General features: G+C 45.2%; 2 protein-coding genes across 3 annotated transcripts in view; one reads left to right on the forward strand and one right to left on the reverse strand.

The window, feature by feature from the left end:
* Positions 1-25867, reverse strand: part of AAMDC (adipogenesis associated Mth938 domain containing) — a 215401-nt gene that overhangs the window by 1266 nt on the left and 188268 nt on the right. Inside the window, exons 1-2 of one of the 2 annotated variants that reach the window (XM_075266256.1) lie at positions 4364-4426; positions 805-942 (exon numbers count right to left, since the gene is read on the reverse strand). In XM_075266256.1, coding sequence (XP_075122357.1) covers positions 805-930 — 126 coding nt within the window. In that variant the 5' untranslated portion in view covers positions 931-942; positions 4364-4426. Of the gene's footprint in view, positions 1-804; positions 943-4363; positions 4427-25867 lie in introns of those variants that run through there. The other variant, XM_075266257.1, reaches the window with a different exon arrangement.
* RSF1 (remodeling and spacing factor 1) lies at positions 4818-24781 on the forward strand. The gene is made up of 16 exons (XM_075266229.1): positions 4818-5209; positions 10087-10178; positions 10537-10629; positions 11004-11209; positions 13572-13708; positions 14247-16072; positions 17659-17862; positions 18032-18136; positions 18540-18619; positions 19650-19704; positions 19789-19898; positions 20435-20505; positions 20615-20819; positions 20911-21131; positions 22314-22508; positions 23559-24781. Exons 1-16 carry the CDS (start codon positions 5008-5010, stop codon positions 24134-24136), a joined length of 4380 nt encoding a protein of 1459 aa, XP_075122330.1. The 5' UTR covers positions 4818-5007; the 3' UTR covers positions 24137-24781.

A 25867-nucleotide genomic window follows, 5' to 3' on the forward strand; every position in this document is an offset into this window, starting at 1 on the left:
GAATGTGGTCTATTGTCCTCTGCTGTAAGCCACCCAGATGTGTCCAGCAAACAACAGGTTAATGTTATCGCTCCTCCATAGACGGAGGCCATGCTACAGCAGAGAGGAGACCGTAAGCAGGCCCCAGCTCTGCACAGCACACATTACTGCTCATTACCGCCCCCTGGGGGAGACACAGCCGCCGGCCACAGCAGCAGCAAGTCATAGACCTGACTGCAGCAGAACACTGGCCGCTATGAAGTAAGCAGGGGGCCCAGTAGGATCAGCACTGTGCACAGCAGTGTCATACATATTCCCAGGAAGGCCTTGATGTATGTACCGTGCAGGAGCCCGTGAAAGCTGGGTAGAAGTCTTTGCAATGGTAGCTAGCAGAAATGCACACGTCTGCACCCAATATAATCCCTTTCATATAAATGGCGCAGAAGTTACTGCACTAGATCTGCTGCATGTGATAACTGCGGTCTAATCCTGGGACCTGACTGAACCCGAGGGCCCCTGTGTCCCTAGAATATAGTAATGGGCGAATGTCAAGCACTGAATGTGATAATGCCATAATCTATCTACCTTATATGACTAACAAGCTAATAATAATAATAAGTGCTCACAACATATGGACTAATAAAGCTAATAGAGAACTGAATGAGTGCGGTATAAACTGTACGTAGTGGCACCACCTAGTGGTAGCTGCAGGGAGCAGCTCTAGAGATGTCACAGCAGTTCTACAGTTATTCTCTCCTACCCCAAACCCATCATAAACCCTGCACACTATAATAGTCCCCCCCATACCGCACACCCAGAGCTTACATCAGTTCCAGTTTCTCTCCAGTCCCAGGTTCTGCTTCCTCCAGGCCACACCTTACAGTCCTTATAGACCTTACCGGAGACATTCATACTGCCCCAGGAGATCTTGGAGATTTCAGGAGACGTCATCCTGACCCAACACTTCAAAAAGGAAAACACAGGGATTTATATATAATTCTCATACATAGGAGCAGTATTATAGTAGTTATATTCTTGTATATAGGAGCAGTATTATAGTAGTTATATTCTTGTACATAGAAGTAGTATTATAGTAGTTATATTCTTGTACATAGGAGTAGTATTATAGTAGTTATATTCTTGTACATAGGAGGTAGTATTATAGTAGTTATATTCTTGTACATAGGAGCAGTATTATAGTAGTTATATTCTTGTACATAGGGGCAGTATTATAGTAGTTATATTCTTGTACATAGGAGCAGTATTATAGTAGTTATATTCTTGTACATAGGAGTAGTATTATAGTAGTTATATTCTTGTACATAGGAGCAGTATTATAGTAGTTATATTCTTGTACATAGGAGGTAGTATTATAGTAGTTATATTCTTGTACATAGGAGGTAGTATTATAGTAGTTATATTCTTGTACATAGGAGTAGTATTATAGGAGTTATATTCTTGTACATAGGAGTAGTATTATAGTAGTTATATTCTTGTACATAGGAGTAGTATTATAGTAGTTATATTCTTGTACATAGGAGCAGTATTATAGTAGTTATATTCTTGTACATAGGAGCAGTATTATAGTAGTTATATTCTTGTACATAGGGGGCAGTATTATAGTAGTTATATTCTTGTACATAGGGGGCAGTATTATAGTAGTTATATTCTTGTACATAGGAGCAGTATTATAGTAGTTATATTCTTGTACATAGGAGCAGTATTATAGTAGTTATATTCTTGTACATAGGGGGCAGTATTATAGTAGTTATATTCTTGTACATAGGAGTAGTATTATAGTAGTTATATTCTTGTACATAGGAGCAGTATTATAGTAGTTATATTCTTGTACATAGGAGCAGTATTATAGTAGTTATATTCTTGTACATAGGAGTAGTATTATAGTAGTTATATTCTTGTACATAGGAGTAGTATTATAGTAGTTATATTCTTGTACATAGGAGCAGTATTATAGTAGTTATATTCTTGTACATAGGAGCAGTATTATAGTAGTTATATTCTTGTACATAGGGGGCAGTATTATAGTAGTTATATTCTTGTACATAGGAGCAGTATTATAGTAGTTATATTCTTGTACATAGGGGGCAGTATTATAGTAGTTATATTCTTGTACATAGGAGCAGTATTATAGTAGTTATATTCTTGTACATAGGAGCAGTATTATAGTAGTTATATTCTTGTACATAGGAGCAGTATTATAGTAGTTATATTCTTGTACATAGGAGCAGTATTATAGTAGTTATATTCTTGTACATAGGAGCAGTATTATAGTAGTTATATTCTTGTACATAGGGGGCAGTATTATAGTAGTTATATTCTTGTACATAGGAGTAGTATTATAGTAGTTATATTCTTGTACATAGGAGCAGTATTATAGTAGTTATATTCTTGTACATAGGAGCAGTATTATAGTAGTTATATTCTTGTACATAGGGGGCAGTATTATAGTAGTTATATTCTTGTACATAGGGGGCAGTATTATAGTAGTTATATTCTTGTACATAGGAGCAGTATTATAGTAGTTATATTCTTGTACATAGGAGCAGTATTATAGTAGTTATATTCTTGTACATAGGGGGCAGTATTATAGTAGTTATATTCTTGTACATAGGAGCAGTATTATAGTAGTTATATTCTTGTACATAGGAGCAGTATTATAGTAGTTATATTCTTGTACATAGGAGTAGTATTATAGTAGTTATATTCTTGTACATAGGAGTAGTATTATAGTAGTTATATTCTTGTACATAGGAGTAGTATTATAGTAGTTATATTCTTGTACATAGGAGTAGTATTATAGTAGTTATATTCTTGTACATAGGAGTAGTATTATAGTAGTTATATTCTTGTACATAGGAGTAGTATTATAGTAGTTATATTCTTGTACATAGGAGCAGTATTATAGTAGTTATATTGTACATAGGAGTAGTATTATAGTAGTTATATTCTTGTACATAGGAGCAGTATTATAGTAGTTATATTCTTGTACATAGGAGCAGTATTATAGTAGTTATATTGTACATAGGAGTAGTATTATAGTAGTTATATTCTTGTACATAGCAGTTACACTATAATGTGTTGCATTTACCATCTGATTACACAATCGGTGACCTTTACACTCCTTGTCTATTGTGCTGTGTACACATGAACCTCAGTGTATATGACACTTGATCTCTAGGTATAGTCTGTGCACTTATAAAGCAGCCAGTGTGAACACGTAGAGCTACTATATACAGTATAGGGGAGGCCTCTAGTGAAAGGAGGTGGATTTTAGACTTCCTCAAACACCTTCACACAAAGCAAAGTTGCAGTCACTGCTCATAGCTCAGTCCTATATTGAAAGTAAGCAGCACCAAGTAGCGGCGCCCCCAACTGGACACCTGACATAAGATGAAATCCAGCTATAACATTGGCTGGGAAGTCATTTATGACGCATGTTAATACAGAGACATCATGTGTTATGTGGAAACAAGTTGGACTACAAGGTGCAGCATTGCTTTTCTGATAGTTATGTTACAAAGTATATTAGAAGCATCAATCTAATGTCCATAAATAGAGCCCCCGGGCAGAGCGGCGGGGCTGGGGAGGGTGCCAGGTCTATTCACGACCACAGCTGGGTGATGGAAGGAGAGACTGATCTAAAACCAGGAGAAGGAATATGGAGATAAGACCAATAGAGGAGCTGCATCACTCTAGATTTACATTAGTATTGTGTATAGACTTCTAAATACTGTAGCAATGGATAGTGTAAAGAGAAAGCCGATACGGTTTGGACAATATAGTTCTGGATCACAGACTCTTATGCTCTGTCTATGGTCAAGGGAGTCCCTACAGTTCTGTCCTGTGGTCACTATAATTCAGTATTAAAGGGATCCCATCATTAAAACTCTATTTTTCTGCCTATCACGTAGGAATAGCCTTAAGAAAGTTCTCTCGCAGCACTGGGGGCGGTCCTCAGCACTCAAACAGCACTAGGGGCATCCCCAATGCTGCGAGAGAACTCTTCAGTGTCATCTCCATGCTCTTCACACGTCTTCTTCTGGTGCTGGCTTCAAACATCTAACCTGCGCCGGAAGAAGGAGGCGGCGCTGGAGACACTTCTCTGGCAGTGGTGGCCGTTTCAGTGCTGAGGAACGCCCCCATTGCTGCGAGAGAACTCATTTGCATACCGGTAAAAACCAGTATTAATGGTAGAATCCCTTTAAAGGGGCCTGTCAGACCCTGCAAGTAAAATAATAACTGAAGTGAACAAAAAACTTCAAAGAAGGGGCTGAAGAAGTCTAGGGAGTAGTCACTGGGTAGCAAGGAGTTAACCCAGCCCCACTACAGTTCTATAGCAGTAGCCGCGCAGCCCAGCACTCACCTCAGCCCCACACTCCGCTCTACTCTGACGCTTCTCCCTCTGACACTCCTATTTATACCCCCGTGCCGCGGCTTCCTATTGGCTGCCACGCTCCAGTCCCCGCCCCCGGCCATACCAGCTTGGAGGCGGGAGGGAAGCGCGCTTCAAATGTGACACAGGAGACGAGTCCGTCTCAGTCAGTGCGAGAACTAAACCGCTACAGGCTGTGGTGTTGGCGGCGGTATGGCGCCGTGACTCCGGGAAAAGGCGGACGGTGGCGCTCAGTCACTGCTCCTCCAGTTCTAGTGAAGCCTGAGCTGACCGAAAGCTGGGAAAGCAATAAAGTTTATTTGGAGAAAAAAAAAAAAGGACGCGAGTCTCTTTGTTGTGTTGAGCGCTCTCCTCAGCTGGGGGGAGTGGCCATAGAGAGGAAGGGGCCGGGACCAGAGGGGGTCTCCTGGCGCGGTGACTTGTGGGATATGGGCTCCAGGCAGGAGGAGGAGCGCTGATACCACCGGGGCCGCTCTACCATCCCGTGCTTGTACTTGCCGCCGCCTGTGTCCGCCGCTTCCCGGGAGGCTGAGCTCGGTCTAGTAGCAGGGGGAGGGGTGCTCCTCTCTCCTCCGCTCCCGCCCTCTTCCTCCGCCCCCCCTCCATACTCCAAGATGGCGGAGGCTGGTGCGGAGGAGGCTCCGGCGGCGCCAGAGGACCCAGCTCCCGCTCCGACTCCCCCCAGCACTTCCTCGGTGGGATCATGGCCGGATTTCGCAGTGGTGTGCTCGTTTCTGGAGCGGTACGGAGCCGTGCTGGATCTGCCCGAGTTAACGTTTCCGGAGCTGGAAGAAGCACTGGAGGAGACCGGAGCAGGTGAGGGGGAGGAGCGGCGGGAGGAGGGGGACACGGGGGTGCTGGGGTACACGGCTGGACGGGCATGGCGGCCGGAGATGCTCCTGACAGAGCTGGATCAACAGTGCTGGCCGCCATACTGATCACATGGTCAGTGTCCATCCTCACTCCAGCAGCCATCTCACTGACTCCATCTGTGCCCAAGTGTGAGACCTAGAACCCTGCTACTGGCTCCAGCACTGATACCTAGAACCCTCCTACTGCCTCCAGCACTGAGACCTAGAACCCTGCTACTGCCTCTAGCACTGAGACCTAGAACCCTGCTACTGCCTCTAGCACTGAGACCTAGAACCCTGCTACTGGCTCCAGCACTGATACCTAGAACCCTCCTACTGCCTCCAGCACTGAGACCTAGAACCCTGCTATTGCCTCAGCACAGATACATAGAACTCTATCGCTGCCGCCATCACAGATTCCTAGAACCCCACCACTGCACAAGCAGTGATACCTAGAACCCTGCTTCCATCGTTGATACCTAGAACCCTGCTATTGCCTCAGCACAGATACATAGAACCCTGCTACTGCCCCATCACTGATACCTAGAACCCCACTACTGCCCCAGCAATGATACCTAGAACCTTGCTTCCAGCGTTGATACATAGAACCCTGCTATTGCCTCAGCACAGATACGTAGAATCCCACTACTGCCCCAGCGTTGATACCTAGAACCCTGCTATTGCCTCACATCACTGGTACCTAGAACCCATTATTGTCTCCATCACTAATACCTAGAACCCTGCTTCCATTGTTGATACCTAGAACCCTGCTATTGCCCCACATCACTGGTACCTAGAACCCATTACTGCCTCCGTCACTAATACATGGAACCCTGTTCCCAACTCAATCACCGATACATAAAATCTATCACTAGTACATAGAACCCTACCCCTTAATAACTCATGCCTAGAACCCTGCACTGACCTCCATCACTGATACCTAGAACCCTGCACTCTCCTCCATCACGTCCATCATCCTCCATCACTGATACTTAGAACCCTGTTACTGCCCCATCACTTATACCTAGTCACTGTCTTCCCATCACTGATACCTAGAACCTGGACACGGGCACAGATCATGTGATCAGTGTCCATCCTCATTCCAGCAGCCATCTTACTGATTCCATCTCTGGTGTGATACCTAGAACCCATCACTGGTACTGGAACCCAATCACTGATACCTAGAACAAGATCATGCCTCCACTAATCTCTAGTCTGATTCTTAGAACTCTGGCTCCATGACTGACAAATAGAACACAGTTCCTGTCTCCTTTGCTGGTACCTAGAACCCAGCTCCTGGCTCCATCACTGATATCTAGAACCCATATCCTGTTTCCATACTCTGCTGCTTTCACCGTCATTCATATCTAGAACAAGATCCTTCCTCCATCACTAATGATGACCGTCCATCACTGATGATCATTGATCGCTGCTGACTCCATTAGTAATACTTAGAACCTAAGTCACTGCTTCCATCACCGATATATAGAATAAGATACCGCCTAATCACTAGTCTGATACCTAGTACACATCTGCTGCTTTCATCACCACCCAAGTCCTAGAACTCACCACCTGATATGTAGTGCCCATCTGACTTGATCACCGTCTGATTCCTAGAACTCATCTGCCTCCATCCCTGTTACCTAGAACCTATATGCTGTCCCCTTTACTGATTTTTAGAACCCATGAGTTGTCACCCATCACTGACTCCTAGAATCAATTTTGGATACTTAGAACCCACAGCTCCTGTCCCTTCATAGATACCTAGAACCCAATTCCTGCTTTAATCACTGATACCTAGAATCCAGCCTGCGTTCATCAGTAAGTCTAATTACTAGAACTTTTTTCTGATGTTTTCATACCTAGTACCCAATACCTAGAACATATAGCCGCTTCCTTGGTCAGCTTAGTCCTCCTTATTTTCCCATTCTGTCTGAGGTCCTAGAACCCTGCCTCGTATATCCATCAGTTACCTGCTGCATTGTCTTTCCTTCACACTCTGATCATAAAAATATTACTATGGTTTCACCGCTCTAGAACTGTCACGTCTGTCACTGAGCCTAAGTCTAGAACTTTTCCACTGTAAGCACCTGGTAGTGCACAAGCAGGAGATAAGTTGCTGCTAACAAAGTCTAATATCTAGAACCTTATCACCCAAATATGATACATAAGACCTCTCAGCTTTTTTCCACTGCTGACTGTCTCCTGATACAACCCTCACTCATGTCTCCCATCTCTTCCTGGCTACAATGTTCCTTCACATAGAACAGGTCTAGATCCACATTCTCCTCTACAACCATCTCTGCTTTGCTCTTCCAACCAGTCTCATTGGACTTGTTTCCTTCCGCTATTCATACGCCACAGTCTCGCCAAGTCTGGTACCTAGAACCCATCTCCTGTCTCCATCCATAATCACTATTCTGATTCCTGCTCCCTCCATTCTTAACCACAAGTGTGAAACCTAGAACCCATCTGCTGCCTCTATACTTAACCACTAGTCTTATACCTAGAACCTATTTGTTGCCTCTGTGCCTAACCACTAGTCTGATACCTAGAACCCATCTGCTGCCCCATCCCTAACCACTAGTCTGATACCTAGAACCCATCTGCTGCCCCATCCCTAACCACTAGTCTTATACCTAGAACCTATTTGTTGCCTCTATCCCTAACCACTAGTCTGATACCTAGAACCTATTTGTTGCCTCTATCCCTAACCAACTAGCCTGATACCTAGAACCTATTTGTTGCCTCTATCCCTAACCACTAGTCTTATATCTAGAACTCACTATTTGTTGCCTCTATCCCTAACCACTAGTCTGATACCTAGAACCCATCTGCTCTCATCCCTAACCACTAGTGTTATACCTAGAACCTATTTGTTGCCTCTATCCCTAACCACTAGTGTTATACCTAGAACCTATTTGTTGCCTCTATCCCTAACCACTAGTCTTATACCTAGAACCCATCTTCTGCCCCCCACCCCTAACCAATAGCCTGTTACCTAGAACCCATCTCCTACCTCAATCACTCACCAATCTAGATACCTAGAACCCATCACGTGGCATCTCCAGGGTTGCCCCATAAGATGTTCCTTGACAATGTCTATCCCATGCACAGCTCTAATCCTATACTATAGCGCCCCCCCACGGCTGAGGAGCTTTTTTTTTTCCCTGTTCCCTAAATTGTAAGTGAGAAAGTTAGGTGATGGAGGAGGGAAGACGTTCCAGATGGGGGAGGAGGGAGGGCAGATGTCTCCAGATCAGTAATCCAAGAGCCTTAAAATAAGTAACCCCTGAGGTGCCGTGTAGGAAGGTGTTTTGGGACCGTGGGGCTGTGTCTGGTCTGTAGGATACAGTGTATCAGTCTTGTGATAGTCACTGCAGAACTGCAACTCCCAGCATGTCCTGACAGTGACGGCTAGCGTCTGGGGTAATGTCGCCTGCAGATACCATGTCCATGTAAGGGGTTCACACTACCGTTATTGGGATCCATTGCTGTCATAGAATGAGCCCGCTCCAGGGACCAGAATGTAAAACACATTCTATTGTGGGGGGGGGGGGGGCGACTGCAGACGGACGACACACGGAGGGGGCTCAGTCTGCACTCAATGTCCGTTGCTCTCATCCTGTGACAAATGAGAAGAGCTATGACTGTAATAAATGTAGTGTGAACCTACCCTAATAGCCATGAGGTGCTGCAGCAGCTGCAATGTAGGGTTTTTAAAGGGGTTTTCCAGTCCCAAATGCATTTTGCATACTGATGTGTGAGGACCCCGCACAGACCAGGTCTCCTGACTGCTGCAGTGAAACAGCTCCGCTCCTATTCAGGACCGTGGGGTCGAGGGTTTGTCACAGTCCTTGTGAGTTTTTGGATTTCTTTGCAGAATCCCCTCCAGAGCTGCGGTTCTGATGTCACCTGCCCCCTCCTCGTAGAGCTTTTGCTTGAGGATACTCCAAGGGTTCTCCATAGGGTTGAGGTCAGGGCAGGTCGGAGGTCACACCAGGAGCTTCTCTCCTTTTATGTCCTTAGCAGCCAATGACTCCGAGGTCGTCTTTGCTGCACGAGATGGGACATTGTCCTGCTTCTATAGTCAGAAACTATATACTGTGCAGAGGGGATTGTTACACCTTCAGGGACCTTAAAGGTGCCCAAAACATGTCTCCACCGCCTCCTTGCTGACATCACAGTCTTGTTAGGACATGGTGGCCATCCACCAACCATCCATCTCACCAGTAAACGCGACCATGTCACAATGAGTCTTCATGTATGTCTGGGCCCGCTGCAACACTTTTTAGGGGTTTATGCACAACTGCAAGTCCCTGGAGGATCCCGCACCTTGAGGTTCATGAGACTGTCCCTTGTTTGCTGCTTTGTGATGGTATTTTAGCAGCTTCTCTCTTAATCTGATGAATTTAGCAGGAACCTTCCTCATTCTGCCCATCTGTGTTCTGCATCCGCCACCGATCTCTTCACAGTACGATGGCGTTTACGTTTTCATACCTTGTCCCAGACATTGCACTATTTGATGCTTTTCTGCATCCTGCGTAATAATGTGGAACGTCCAGCTTAACCCCTTCCTGTTTCCTTTTTTAACTCCCCACCTTCCTATAACATTTACATTTTTCCGTTCGGGGCTTAATGTTTGCGGGACAAATTGTTCTCCATAATGGACCATTTATTATTCCGTACAGTATACTGGGAAGCCGAAACCAAAATTCAGAATGGGGTGAAATTGGAGAAAAACTGCACTTGTGCGACTTTCTTATGGGCTTCACTTTTAAGGCGTTGCTTTATATATATAATATAATCGCCATTTCTGACCTCCTGGTTCTCTCCCCGCAGTGTCCCGGGCGCTGGTCGAGCTCCACCTGAAACTTATGAGGAAAATTGGGAAGTCGGTGACCTTTGACCGATGGGAGAAATACCTGATCAAGGTAGGTGGCCACATAATGTTCTGTACATGGACCATCGATAGGGATGAGGCCGCCTACAGATCAGGCAGACCCTGCTCCATATATTTGCTCTGCTCTCTCCATATGGCCTATAGGGGGCGCTGCATTTCCTGCAACGATGTGCAGCGTCCTAGAAATTGAACAATAAAAGGGGGGTTCAGTCTGAGGGTTGCGTGTGGTATTGCAGCTCGGCTCCGGTGCCGTGAATAAGACTGAGCCGCAATACCATGCACGGCCTATGTACAGGTGTGGCGCTGTTTCTGGAAGAGTAGCCATGTTTTTCTAAAGTAGGACGATCCCTTTAAGAGTATTTGACAACTCTCTGTTTTGTCTTCTGCAGATATGTCAAGACTACAACAGCACTTGGGCCTGGGAGATGGAGAAGAAGGGGTACATGGAGATGGGCGTGGAGTGTAAAGTGGGGATACTGAAGGTATGTGTGCTGCGGGGACCCCGATATACTCTGTGGGTTGTGATCTGTAAAGTTACCAAACCCCCCCCCCCCCAAAAAAAAAAATAAAAAATAAAAAATTAAATGGTGCCATCACAAAGTACAAAAGGTCCTGCAAAAAATAAGTCCCCATATGGCTCTGTGAGCAGGAAAATAAGTACGTTTCCTCCGTGCAGACCCCTCCAGCCTATGGCTTTCCACTCTTACACCCTGTCGGGGAATGATGGCGCTATAGTCCCTGAACTATAATGTGACTATTCTGTGGCCCAGTTTATTAATTGTCTCATGTTAAGATATCTGCTGTAGCTTGTCCTAGACAGAGGGTGGCGCTCTACTGACTCCTTCTGTTATTTCAGCACTTATGTGAATGTCAATTTGATGACAATCTGAAATTTAAAAACGCCATCAATGAAGAGGACGCCGACGCCATGCGAATCCAGCCCATAGGGCGAGACAAGGACGGCTTAACGTACTGGTATCAACTGGATCAAGACCATAATGTCCGCATATACATCGAGGAGCAAGACGACCAGGACGGCTCATCATGGAAGTGTATAGTCAGGTCAGTGAGGACTGTGTGCTAAATATGTCATCACAGTGAGCGCAGCTCTGGAGTATCATACAGGATAAGTAATGTAATCTATGTACACGGTGACTGTACCAGCAGAATAGTGAGGGCAGCTCTGGAGTATAATACAGGATAAGTAATGTAATCTATGTACACGGTGACTGTACCAGCAGAATAGTGAGGGCAGCTCTGGAGTATAATACAGGATAAGTGATGTAATGTATGTACACAGTGACTGCACCAGCAGAATAGTGAGGGCAGCTCTGGAGTATAATACAGGATAAGTAATGTAATGTATGTACACAGTGACTGCACCAGCAGAATAGTGAGCGCAGCTCTGGAGTATAATACAGGATAAGTAATGTAATGTATGTACACAGTGACTGCACCAGCAGAATAGTGAGTGCAGCTCTGAGGTATAATACAGGATAAGTAATGTAATGTATGTACACAGTGACTGCACCAGCAGAATAGTGAGGGCAGCTCTGGAGTATAATACAGGATAAGTAATGTAATGTATGTACACAGTGACTGCACCAGCAGAATAGTGAGCGCAGCTCTGGAGTATCATACAGGATAAGTAATGTAATGTATGTACACAGTGACTGTACCAGCAGAATAGTGAGCGCAGCTCTGGAGTATAATACAGGATAAGTAATGTAATGTATGTACACAGTGACTGCACCAGCAGAATAGTGAGCGCAGCTCTGGAGTATCATACAGGATAAGTAATGTAATGTATGTACACAGTGACTGTACCAGCAGAATAGTGAGCGCAGCTCTGGAGTATAATACAGGATAAGTAATGTAATGTATGTACACAGTGACTGTACCAGCAGAATAGTGAGCGCAGCTCTGGAGTATAATACAGGATAAGTAATGTAATGTATGTACACAGTGACTGCACCAGCAGAATAGTGAGTGCAGCTCTGGAGTATAATACAGGATAAGTAATGTAATGTATGTACACAGTGACTGTACCAGCAGAATAGTGAGCGCAGCTCTGGAGTATAATACAGGATAAGTAATGTAATGTATGTACACAGTGACTGCACCAGCAGAATAGTGAGTGCAGCTCTGGAGTATAATACAGGATAAGTAATGTAATGTATGTACACAGTGACTGTACCAGCAGAATAGTGAGGGCAGCTCTGGAGTATAATACAGGATAAGTAATGTAATGTATGTACACAGTGACTGCACCAGCAGAATAGTGAGCGCAGCTCTGGGGTATAATACAGGATAAGTAATGTATGTACACAGTGACTGCACCAGCAGAATAGTGAGTGCAGCTCTGGAGTATAATACAGGATAAGTAATGTAATGTATGTAAACAGTGACTGCACCAGCAGAATAGTGAGCGCAGCTCTGGAGTATAATACAGGATAAGTAATGTAATGTATGTACACAGTGACTGTACCGGCAGAAAAGTGAGCGCAGCTCTGGAGTATAATACAGGATAAGTAATGTAATGTATGTACACAGTGACTGCACCGGCAGAATAGTGAGCGCAGCTCTGGAGTATAATACAGGATAAGTAATGTAATGTATGTACACAGTGACTGCACCGGCAGAATAGTGAGCGCAGCTCTGGAGTATAATACAGGATAAGTAATGTAATGTATGTACACAGTGACTGTACCAGCAGAATAGTGAGCGCAGCTCTGGAGTATAATACAGGATAAGTAATGTAATGTAATGTACATAGTGACTGTACCAGCAGAATAGTGAGTGCAGCTCTGGAGTATAATACAGGATAAGTAATGTAATGTATGTACACAGTGACTGCACCAGCAGAATAGTGAGTGCAGCTCTGGAGTATAATACAGGATAAGTAATGTAATGTATGTACACAGTGACTGCACCAGCAGAATAGTGAGCGCAGCTCTGGAGTATAATACAGGATAAGTAATGTAATGTATGTACACAGTGACTGTACCAGCAGAATAGCGAGCGCAGCTCTGGAGTATAATACAGGATAGGTAATGTATGTACACAGTGACTGCACCAGCAGAATAGTGAGCGCAGCTCTGGAGTATAATACAGGATAAGTAATGTATGTACACAGTGAATGCACCAGCAGAATAGTGAGCGCAGCTCTGGGGTATAATACAGGATAAGTAATGTATGTACACAGTGACTGTACCAGCAGAATAGGGAGCGCAGCTCTGGAGTATAATACAGGATAAGTAATGTAATGTATGTACACAGTGACTGTACCAGCAGAATAGTGAGCGCAGCTCTGGAGTATAATACAGGATGTAATATCTTGCACTGTTCCTGTAAGGTTAATCTCTATTATACATTCAGCTACATGTCTCCTAGTGCTAACTGCTCCGCGTCTTTTGTCCTTTAGGACCAGGAATGAATTGGCCGAGATCCTGGAACTTCTGAAAGCACAAATAGACCCTGCATTACTTAAGAAATCTGAGCCGGAAGAGTCATCTCAAAATCCCAATCCAGACGATGAAGATGTTAAGAAAGAGGATGGGGGTAGGTTTCGGGATTGTAGTTATAACCCCACCATACAAGGGAGAATTTTTCTGAGTGACTGGACACAGCGAGCTGAACCTCTTATCACCATTGGACCAGAGCACCTGGAGGACTTGTCAGCGTATCCTCCCCAGTGTCCTCCTGACACTTCCTATCTGTGCAGGGACCTTGGTGTTTGCTGACTTGTTGCTTTACATCCCCTCTGACATCTTTAGATTGTGGAGTGCTGTACACCAGAACCTACCACATAGGTCCGCTTCTGTGTGAGGGCACCGTGGGGGCCTTTACATAACTGTTGATGGAGACTCCAAACAGAGGCTTATTGTGTTCCCGTTTATAAGTGATCACTACTTTGGGGGTCCTCAGATGGGACATTTTCTCACGAGGGGGTACTTCGATTGCAAAGATTGAGAACCGCTGGTCTAGAGGGAACTTCTAGATGAGAATATAGAAGGAGAAGTTTTAATTTAGAATGCATTTCCTAAAACAAGACATCCCCTGAAATTTCATGGTGTTTTCTTCTTGCTCTAATCTTCAGATAAACCTATAGAAGACGTTGAAATGAAAGAGTCGGATGTGGCGAGTAAGCAGAGTAGTCAATCTCCGTCCGAGAACGGCAGCAAAATCGTCGGGGAGAAACCTCTGAAAACGAGCAGCGAAATAAAAACTGAACCTCCCTCCGACACCGAGGACGGGAAACCCACCGCCAAAGAAAAAGACTCCTTTAAGGAGAACATCAAACCTGTGAAGTCTGAGCCCAAGGACGAGAAAACAGAACTGAAAGACTTAAAGGAGTCCAAAGGGAGCACAGAGAAGACTCCCTCACCCCAAGACTCTGAGCGTGCCGAGGTATCCGTCATCGTTAAGCGCACGGAAGAACATGTGGAAAAGCCCGCGGAGGATCCGGAGAAAATGAAGAACGACCAACAGGCTAAGATCCCACTGAAGAAACGGGAACTCAAGCTCACCGATGATTTTGACAGCCCGGTTAAAGCGGCGATCTGCAAGTCAAAGACTCCGACGAAAGAGCTGCTGCAGAAGGAAGAGGGGAAAACGGAAGACGACGGTACGAAAGCTGCTGCTACTGACGGGAAGCAACTGGTCAATGGAGAGGTCAACAGCGATAAGGTGCACAAAGCAAAGGTAGACCAGGTGGAGGATGGTGGCGCCCCCGCTCAGAGAGACTCCGTCATTGAGTGCACCAAGGACGAAAACGGTATTACAAATGAGAAGAGAAACTCAAGTGTTATTAAAAGTTTACAAGAACTTAAGGAGAACGGCCAAACTAAAATCGTAGATGGACTCGAGAAAAGTGCAACGGAGCACAGTAATGACAGGAGGACACCCCCTGCGCAGGAAGCCTCTACGAAAGTGATCGCAACCACCGAAGCCGACTCCAGCAAAAGCAGCGCCGGGCCGAAAAGTGGTGACGATGACAAAAAGAAACCGGAGTCCGAGAAGGAAAAGCTTCCCCAGGAGGTGAAGCCTAAGGAAGATGCAAGTCCATCGGAAACCATGAAGAAGCCTGATGTGGTAGAGGAGGTCGCACCAGCTGAGAGCAAGGATAAGAAGGAAGCGTCCCAGACGGCAGAGCAAAGCGTCACGGAAGAAAAAGCGGAAGAAAAAGTGGAAGAATCCAAAGGCGATGACAGCAAAGAGTCTGAAGCGAAGGTGAAGGATGGAAAAAACAAAGCCGCAAAAGCTAAGATGGTGATATCCAAAAAATCTTCCAGAAGTTCTGCAGCCAAGAAGGAGAAACCCAGCGAAGATCCAGAGAAACCTGACAATGATGTAGAAGAGGAGGCCAAGCCTAGTGAGAAAGCCAAGGCTGAGGACAAGCCACCGGAGCCGGCAAAGGAGAAGAAAAGCTTCTCTTTAAGGAGCAAGCGTAAGGCGGCTGTGAAGGAAAGCGAGGCTTCAGAGTCTAAGGAGCCAGATGAGGAGAAGGTCGAAGAGGAGCAGGAGAAAACGTCTGAGAAGTCATCGCTGGTCTCCAGGAATAAAAATAAGCTAAAAGCAATTACCGAAGAGGAGCACAGCGGCTCGGAGGGGAAGGAGATGACATCCGAAAGGCAGAAGGACGGCATAAAGCTGACCATCCGCATCTCCAACAAGAGGAGGAGGCCGGAGCTGCCCGTGGAGAACGTGGCTGCAGACGAGGCGGAGAGCGAGGAGAACATTGGAAGGAGGCTGCGGCGGTCTCCTCGGATCTCCCGACCGTCTGCCAAAGTGGTCAACGTCAAAGCCCGCAAACCGGAGAAGAAACAGAGCGACGAGGAAGAATTATCACCTGCTCCTGCGAAAGCCGATAAGGAGGAGGAAGAGAAGAAGTCTGAAAAGGAAGCCAGCCAGAAGACTAAGAAGGTGGGGTAATACTTCAAGGATGTATCTCGCCCTTATGTACAGACGTCTTAAACCTTGTGGCTGACTCTGATCCGGCAGCCATGTGTCTACTACTGATAATATACAGGTAGAAAGATGGAAGGGAATAGCACAGACCTGCAGGATCTGACTACAAAGGCACTTTATATACAAAATTTAAAGATTTTAATGGAAATGTGTCGCCTAAATAAGTTGTATTTTATTTTTTATTATTATTATTGTAAATTTTGATCCCGCCTCCAAATTCCAGCGGCGAAGGGAAACATAACCTTACCTTAAATGTGTCACTGTGATTGCTTCAGGACCTTGGATAATGTTGTCAAAGGTCCTTGAACAACTGCAAATAATCTGTGTACTGTGTGAGTGACGGTGCACGGACAATGCTCCCTCTAGTGGCCAGTAGTGGGAATATTTAAAAAAAATATTTAACTATTTCTTGATGTGAAAAAAGTCTGAAAACTCTTAAAGGGATCCCATCATTAAAATGACATTTTTTTTCTCAATCACATGCAGGAATAGCCTTAAGAAAGGCTATTCTTCTACCTTTAGATGTCTTCTCCATGCCACCGTTCGGTAGCAATTCCGGTTTCCGTCTGTATGCAAATGAGTTCTCTCGCAGCACTGGGGGCGTCCACAATGCTGCGAGAGAACTCTACAGCACGGCCTCTCTCCGTGTCTTCTTCCGCTGCTGGGGTCAAACTTCTACGCATGCGCAGTCAGCTCTGCCATCAGGCCTCAGGCAGAGCTGACTGCGCATCCCCGTTTTCTTATGGCCGCTTACACAGTAAGCTGGAGTAAACGGCCACAAAAAATGGCCATGGACATGTGCAGTTGGCTCTGATGTCCCGATGGCAGAGCCGACTGCACATGCGTAGAAGTTTGAACCTGGTGCCGGAAGAAGACGCGCAGAGAAGATGGAGGCGGCGCTGGAGAGTTCTCTTGCAGCATTGGTGACGCCCCAGTGCTGTTAGAGCGATGAGGACCGCCCCCAGTGCTGCGAGAGAACTCATTTACATAATGATAGAATCCCTTTAATTTTTTTTATTTATTTTTTGGTGACACATTTCATTTTAAATCAGATCTAAATAAAGTTGTGGCTTTTTAAAAAAAAATTTAAAAAATTTTACATTGATTTCAGCATTAAAAATGGGCTGCAAAAGTCTCCGCCCCTTTGATATAATTGGTGCTTGCAGAGTTTTCTATACTGATATTGTACAGCTACTTTCGCATATATTATCTATACTTGTCCTTACTAGAGATGAGTGAGTAGTATTCGAAACGGCAGTTTCGATTAGCTCGCACCCATAGGAATGAATGGACGCAGCTGGCATACAGAGGGTTAAGCGGCAGGACACCGGCCCCGTCTGCGTGTCGGCCGGCTCCATTCATTCCTATGGGTGCGTGCTATTCGAAACTGCAGTTTCGAATACTACTCGCTCATCTCTAGTCCTTACCCTACTCGTACCAGCAGACCAATCCCATATTGCGATGAAAGGAAATTTTGGTCTGTGGTTGAAACCATTTTATACGTGTGGGGGGGTTCACTTACTGTTATAACTCTTGCACAGAAATCCAAGCCAAGGCGACGGACCCGCTGGACCAACTCCCGTTCTCGGCGCAAACGTAAATCCTCCAGCGAAGAGGAAACGGAGGAGTCTGATAGCGAGGAGGATTCGGAAGAGGGGTCAGAAGATGAGGAGAAAGAGGCTGGTGTGCCGGGGGAAGACGATGAACCGTGTAAGAAATGTGGCCTTCCCAACCATCCCGAGCTGGTGAGTAGGTGTCCATGCCACAACACCTTTACATGGATGCAGTAGATGTTGAAAGTTCTGCCACAAATCTTAAGAGTGTGAACATCTTGGACTGTTCTGAAGATGTAGCTTCTCCTCACACGTGTTAGTTGCATTGTGGTTAATGCTTTTTGGGGGTTTTTCCCTCCAGATTCTGCTGTGTGACTCCTGTGACAGCGGATACCATACTGCCTGTCTGCGACCGCCTCTGATGATCATTCCTGATGGAGAATGGTTCTGCCCACCGTGCCAACATGTAAGGAACAGACTATGGTTACCTGTAATGTTATATAGGGCCCTATCTCAGGAATGAACCAACTTCCGGACTGCATTCTGCACTTTCGGTACCTTGACTTTCTGGTTTGGTTCATGTGTCCAGCCCCAAATAACTGCACTCCCACGGCCATGCCATTTTGAGTATTGGCTGGATCTGGTAGTATGGCTAGTGAATCTGTCCTATAAGTCATATCAAGGGAAGAGGGAGGGTAGAGGGCCAGAACCAGTCCATAAACCTGAGGTTCGAATAGTCAGAACCCCTGGGGCAAGCTGGTGAGTTTCAGTATCAAATTAGGAAAATTTGTATCTGCACCTCATAGGGTTCACAGACTAGGCCATCACCTCCAGCACTAATCTAACAATGTGATCTTATTCTGCAACAGAAATTGCTTTGTGAGAAGCTCGAAGAACAGCTACAGAATCTAGATGTGGTTCTAAAGAAGAAGGAGCGAGCAGAGAGAAGGTAGAGCCGCCCTTTATTACTGCGGAGTTATTACTTGTTCTTTATTATTAAGATTTAAAGTTGATGATACCTGAGAATCTCTATGATTCCAAGGGTGCAGATGAGCTTTAAGTGCATGTATGTTTTTACTATGTCACTATTACATACATTACTTAGCCTGAGTTACATCCTGTATTATACTCCAGAGCTGCGCTCACTATTCTGCTGGTACAGTCACTGTGTACATACATTACATTACTTATCCTGTATTATACTCCAGAGCTGCGCTCACTATTCTGCTGGTGCAGTCACTGTGTACATACATTACATTACTTATCCTGTATTATACTCCAGAGCTGCGCTCACTATTCTGCTGGTACAGTCACTGTGTACATACATTACATTACTTATCCTGTATTATACTCCAGAGCTGCGCTCACTATTCTGCTGGTGCAGTCACTGTGTACATACATTACATTACTTATCCTGTATTATACTCCAGAGCTGCGCTCACTATTCTGCTGGTACAGTCACTGTGTACATACATTACATTACTTATCCTGTATTATACTCCGGAGCTGCACTCACTATTCTGCTGGTGCAGTCACTGTGTACATACATTACATTACTTATCCTGTATTATACTCCGGAGCTGCGCTCACTATTCTGCTGGTACAGTCACTGTGTATATACATTACATTACTTATCCTGTATTATACTCCGGAGCTGCGCTCACTATTCTGCTGGTACAGTCACTGTGTACATACATTACATTACTTATCCTGTATTATACTCCAGAGCTGCACTCACTATTCTGCTGGTGCAGTCACTGTGTACATACATTACATTACTTATCCTGTATTATACTCCGGAGCTGCGCTCACTATTCTGCTGGTACAGTCACTGTGTACATACATTACATTACTTATCCTGTATTATACACCAGAGCTGCGCTCACTATTCTGCTGGTAGTCCTGCAGGGGGATCTATAGATAACAGTCTCTCCTGATAATATGATGGGTTTCTCACGTCACATTTTGTTGTTCCTCAGGAAAGAGCGATTGGTTTACGTTGGAATCAGTATTGAGAACATTATTCCGACCCAGGTAAGTTCTCTTCTTCTTCCTCTTCTCGTACTCGGAGGTTTTGCTCATGTCGGACCGGTTGGCTGAGTGGCCTTTATATTTCAGGAGGCGGAGGAAGTGCCTGAGGTACAAGAGAAGGAAGAACAGAAGAAGAAGAAAAAGTCTAAGCCCTTGGAGAGGAGATCGACGAGAGCCCGGAAGTTCATCAGTTACAGGTGAGAAACACAATAGAATAGACTGAACCCAGTGACAACACATGACCTGAACCCTCACCATACACGGGGGCTGTCAGTCACACTGTACATCCCCCGCTAATGGCTGTCTGATGACCCTTTACATCCCTCGGTCAATTGTCACTGAGGCATCTAAAAGCATTAGTTACCATATTGGATGGTATCCCTTCAAACACATACTGATCTCCTGCCTTAAAGGGGTTGTGCCATTATGGACACATCCCTTTTCCTATGGATATCTGATCATTGGGTGACCCGAACCCTGGGTCCCCCAGTAAAGAGGATGGTGGGGAATCAAAAGTCCTTTTAATATCTCCTTTTCAGTGGAGTACCAGTGCACTTGTGTGACCATCGCTCCATTCACTTCTATGGGGCTGCCAGGAACGTAATTTCCTGCAGCCCCATAGAAGTAAATGGAGGGTCAGTCACAGGGGCGCTCCATGATGGCACAACCCCCTTGTGTAAGTCGTGGAAAACTGGACCAGCCCTTTGCAAACTTCTGTTCCCTGTTTTTTTAGGTTTGATGAATTTGACGAGGCGATTGATGAAGCGATAGAAGACGACATCAGGGATGCGGATGGAGGAGGCGGTTAGTAATGTCCTCTCAGTGGTTGCAGATGGTCATGTACATAAGTGGTCCCAGATCTCACAATGTGTCCGTCAGTCGTTGATAGTTTGTGTTTCCCCCCTTTATGTAGGAGGGGGCAGAGGAAAAGACATGGCTAACATAACCGGTCACCGTGGCAAAGACATATCCACCATATTGGAAGGAGAAAGGGAAGAAGGGAAGCGTCCTCAGAGGGCCGTCTCACGACGCAAGAAACGGCGGCGATTAAATGACCTCGACAGCGATAGCAACGTGGACGAGGAGGAGAGTGAGGACGAGTTCCGGATCAGTGAAGGGTAAGTCAGTCACTCACGATGGGCCGCTATTGTATGACTGAGGAGGAATGAGAAGTCCAGGACCCCTCTAACATCCACGTTGTGTTTGTAGCTCTCAGGATGAATTTGTTGTATCTGATGAGCACTTAGAAGAAAGTGATGATGATCAGCAGTCTAATGACAGTGACTTTGGTGCCCGCCGACCGCGCCGCCACTACAGCCGACCAGTAAGGCAGAGTAGGCGAATAAAGAGGCGTAGTGTCCGGAGGAGGTACTCAGATGATGACGAAGATGATGATGACGATGATTCGGATGACGAAAGCCAGGGATCTGGTAAGACTTTCTGTACTGCTGAATTTCCATATCCTGAGTTACATCCTGTATTATACTCCAGAGCTGAGCTCACTATTCTGCTGGTGCAGTCACTGTGTACATACATTACATTACTTATCCTGTATTATACTCCAGAGCTGAGCTCACTATTCTGCTGGTGCAGTCACTGTGTACATACATTACATTACTTATCCTGTATTATACTCCAGAGCTGAGCTCACTATTCTGCTGGTGCAGTCACTGTGTACATACATTACATTACTTATCCTGTATTATACTCCAGAGCTGAGCTCACTATTCTGCTGGTGCAGTCACTGTGTACATACATTACATTACTTATCCTGTATTATACTCCAGAGCTGCGCTCACTATTCTGCTGGTGCAGTCACTGTGTACATATACATTACATTACTTATCCTGTATTATACTCCAGAGCTGCGCTCACTATTCTGCTGGTGCAGTCACTGTGTACATACATTACATTACTTATCCTGTATTATACCCCAGAGCTGAGCTCACTATTCTGCTGGTGCAGTCACTGTGTACATACATTACATTACTTATCCTGTATTATACCCCAGAGCTGAGCTCACTATTCTGCTGGTGCAGTCACTGTGTACATACATTACATTACTTATCCTGTATTATACTCCAAAGCTGCGCTCACTATTCTGCTGGTGCAATCACTGTGTACATACATTACCTATCCTGTATTATACTCCAGAGCTACGCTCACTATTCTGCTGGTGCAGTCACTGTGTACATACATTACTTATCCTGTATTATACTCCAGAGCTGCACTCACTATTCTGCTGGTGCAGTCACTGTGTACATACATTACATTACTTATCCTGTATTATACTCCAGAGCTGCGCTCACTATTCTGCTGGTACAGTCACTGTGTACATACATTACATTACTTATCCTGTATTATACTCCAGAGCTGCGCTCACTATTCTGCTGGTACAGTCACTGTGTACATACATTACATTACTTATCCTGTATTATACTCCAGAGCTGCGCTCACTATTCTGCTGTGTACATACATTACATTACTTATCTTGCTCTTGGACAGCAGGGGTGCTGCTCAGTTATGTTTCCTGGTGTTGTATCACAGCGGTTGTGAATGATGTTGGTGATTTGTGACTAGCTCAGATCTGTCTCTTCTTTGTGTTGCTGCAGAGACTGATAACAGCAGTGATTACAGCGATGACTATCTGGACACCCGGAGGAGGAGGTCGCGGAGGAACCAGAAGCGACAGGTCAACTATAAGGAAGATTCAGAGAGCGACGGCTCTCAGAAAGGAGCTCGGCATGGACGAGGAAAAGAGATGAGACGAGTCCTTAAGAGGCGATTCTCCAGCTCTGAAAGCAATGGTGGGACATGCTCAGAGTATTGAAATGTTAAAGTAATATAAATTGTAGAATATATAAAGATATTTATTCCCTGAGGGGGGGGGGGGGATGTCTGAATCACTGTTTTGTGCTCCCGAAAAATTGAGCATTGAGTGATCATAAAGTGACACATACTATATTTTTAGTACCCATAACAGTACCAATAAAATCCTCAGCTCACCCCTGTTTACACATGGAACAGAATTCCTAAAAATGAATCATGGTGTCAGATAATTCCATTGGTTTTGGGCTGGAAAGGATCCTTGGTTATGTAAGGTAATCAAATGGTTAATATTGGGATCCATGGTGTAATATAGCAGAAGTGTTATCGCCAACATGTATAGTCCACTGTGCGTCGATTGTAGAGATAAGTGCAGGGAGTTCATAGAGAGGACTGTGCAGCTGTAACTATAACTGCTCAGTTCTCTCTAGTCATTAAGGGGACAGCTTAATTATAGATTGTAGAGGTAAGTGCAGGGAGGCCATAGAGAGGACTGTGCAGCTGTAACTATAACTGCTCAGTTCTCTCCAGTCATTAAGGGGACAGCTTAATTGTAGAGGTAAGTGCAGGGAGGCCATAGAGAGAACTGTGCAGCTGTAACTATGACTGCTCAGTTCTCTCCAGTCATTAAGGGGACAGCTTAATTGTAGATTGTAGAGGTAAGTGCAGGGAGGACATAGAGAGGACTGTGCAGCTGTAACTATAACTGCTCAGTTCTCTCCAGTCATTAAGGGGACAGCTTAATTGTAGAGGTAAGTGCAGGGAGGCCATAGAGAGAACTGTGCAGCTGTAACTATGACTGCTCAGTTCTCTCCAGTCATTAAGGGGACAACTTAATTGTAGATTGTAGAGGTAAGTGCAGGGAGGACATAGAGAGGACTGTGCAGCTGTAACTATAACTGCTCAGTTCTCGCCAGTCATTAAGGGGACAGCTCAGGGATTTGAATGAGAATATCTTGAGCCGTAATACAGTGTATCTTGTGGTAAGGAGGATAAGATCATACCCTAACACTGCCGTTCTACTTTTACAGAGAGTGATTTTTCTGTTGCCTCTGACGACGAAAAGCCTCGCACCGTGCGGAAGAACCTTCTCCGAAAACGCATCAGAAGCTCGAACGACGAACTTTCAGACGAAGAAGAGGAGGAGGAGAAACCGGTCAGAAAGCGGCTAAACCGTATCGAGACTGACGACGAGGACGAAGAAGAAGAAGCAGGAGACTCCAAAGTCTGCAGCAGCGAGAAGTCTCCAGCGGAGGACAAACCTCCTGCGCCCAGCGCCGCCTCGGAAGCCCCCAAGAAGCCTTGTTACCGGATAGAGAGCGACGACGAGGATGACTTTGAAAACGTTACAAAAGACGGGAGCCCGTTGGACTACAGCTTGGTGGATTTACCATCCGCTAACGGACAAAGCCCGGAAAAAACGATTGAGACTTTGATCGGGAAACCGAGCGAAAAAAGCGAAACCGCCAAGGACACTTCAGCCCCCGTCAGCCAGGCTTCCAACGGGACGGGGGGCGGCCAGGAGGCCGCGGGGGCCGAGGAGGACGAGGACGAACTATTGCGAGTGACTGATCTTGTGGATTACGTCTGTAACAGTGAACAGTTATAAGATTCCCAACCTCTTCTTCCATTTTGTGCTAATTTATTCCACCGTAGCTCATACCAGCCGGGCCAGTGACGAAAAGGCGGTTTTAAAAAACAAAAAATAGAGGGGGGGCGGTGGCACGGAAGGGTGGGGGGCATAAATCCGAACCCCGGCCCCTCTTCACTACAGATTTTACCCTTTTCTAGAAGCGAACACTTGACCAGTTCTGCAGTCTTTCTGTGAAGTGACCAGTTTATGGACTTTAAAAAAAAAAAACACAAAAAAAATTTCTGTACATTTTTTTTTTTATTATTATTATTTTTTTTTTTTTTTTAAATCATTTTCTCTCATTGCATTTGTTGTGGTCATGGGTCATTTCAGTGACTGGAACCAAACAAACAAAAATACAGTGGTACCTGGAGGGAAACGCGTCGATAGGGGGAGGGGGGGATAGGGCGATATGCATTCCAGAGGTCCCCCCCCCCCCAGAAAAAAAAAAATTATTTTTGTTTAGGGAGGAGAATCCAAAACAGGAGAGAACAGGGGGGTGGGGGGGAGAAGCACTCGATGCTTTTAGCTTTTTTTCATATGAGATATATATTCTATTTAATTACTCCGTACTTAGGTTACGATACAGGCAGTTATAAATAAAATCTACCGACTACTTTACCGTTGCTTTGTGAGTCTTAGCTATATGGTTGGTTACCCCCCCTCCCCGGTTTTTTTTTGTATACCTAGTCTAGATTCCACGGTGACCACAAGATGTATATTATTTAACCACTTCTGTGTCAGAAGGCCCTTATATAACACATCATGTCGAAAAAATTTGCTGCTGTCATTTCTAAAAAAAAAAGAAAAAAAAATTGATCCACAAAAATGATTTTTTTTTTATTTTTTTTTTTAAGACGTAGAAAAGATAAATGTGCCGGGTCCGGTCTCCTTTTATCTCTTTAAGGCCGCGTGTCATGTTGATAAGTGTTTAAAGGGGGTTTTACAGGACGTTACAGGGTCCCCTGCCGATCAGCTGTTTGTACACATGGTACAGACGCAGCTCAGTCCTTGGCAAATGAGTTGTAATACCAAGCACGGTCTCTAGGGGATGTATGGCGCTGTGTTTGGTAGTCAAGGAAGAGGCTGCAGGGGTCACCCGAACCAGCTGATGGGTGTGGGGGGGGGGTCCACGGGTCACATATTGATGAAAAACTCCATGAACACCTTTGCTTGTCGTATTAAAGACTTTATACTGGCACCAAGCTGTATTCTGGGGGATGTAATGGATGACACTGAGCGGTATACAGGCTTGTTGTATGTATTATGTGAAAGGGGTTGTCCAGGGTTAGGCTTTTTATGACTGGTCTAGAGAATAGACCATAAATATCTGATCAGTGGGGGGGCCGACAGCCAATGGACTGTGCAAAGCCACTTCCAGCACAAGTCCTTCACACTACAGTGTACAGAGCTGGAAGCCGAAAGCTCCACGCACTGTATAGCATCGGGCGCCAGCTCTGTAACTCAAATCTCACTGACATCAGTACTGAGCTGGCCCCTGCACCGATCAGCTATTTATGGCCTATCCTAAGGAACAGCATTCAGTGCTCATTGACATCAGTGGAAGCCGAGTTGCTGTGATGGTGCCCGGTCATTATACGGGGGATGAAGCTTATGTGCAGCTGTAATACAGAGAGTAGGTGACCTCCGTATTACAGCCGTGAGCGCTGGCCAGATTTGTGTTCATATGTGAATTTGATCCTTTGC

The sequence above is a fragment of the Leptodactylus fuscus genome, chromosome 2 (assembly GCF_031893055.1).
Source record: "Leptodactylus fuscus isolate aLepFus1 chromosome 2, aLepFus1.hap2, whole genome shotgun sequence".
Taxonomy (NCBI): domain Eukaryota; kingdom Metazoa; phylum Chordata; class Amphibia; order Anura; family Leptodactylidae; genus Leptodactylus; species Leptodactylus fuscus.

What these genes read in the sequence shown, in the direction of transcription:
- RSF1 (XM_075266229.1), top strand. Translation starts at nt 5,008, where the DNA reads ATGGCGGAGGCTGGTGCGGAGGAGGCTCCGGCGGCGCCAGAGGACCCA. An exon ending in CCAGCCAGAAGACTAAGAAG is followed by an intron (nt 16,073 to 17,658) that starts GTGGGGTAATAC and finishes ACTCTTGCACAG; the next exon opens with AAATCCAAGCCAAGGCGACG. An exon ending in AGAACATTATTCCGACCCAG is followed by an intron (nt 19,705 to 19,788) that starts GTAAGTTCTCTT and finishes TTTATATTTCAG; the next exon opens with GAGGCGGAGGAAGTGCCTGA.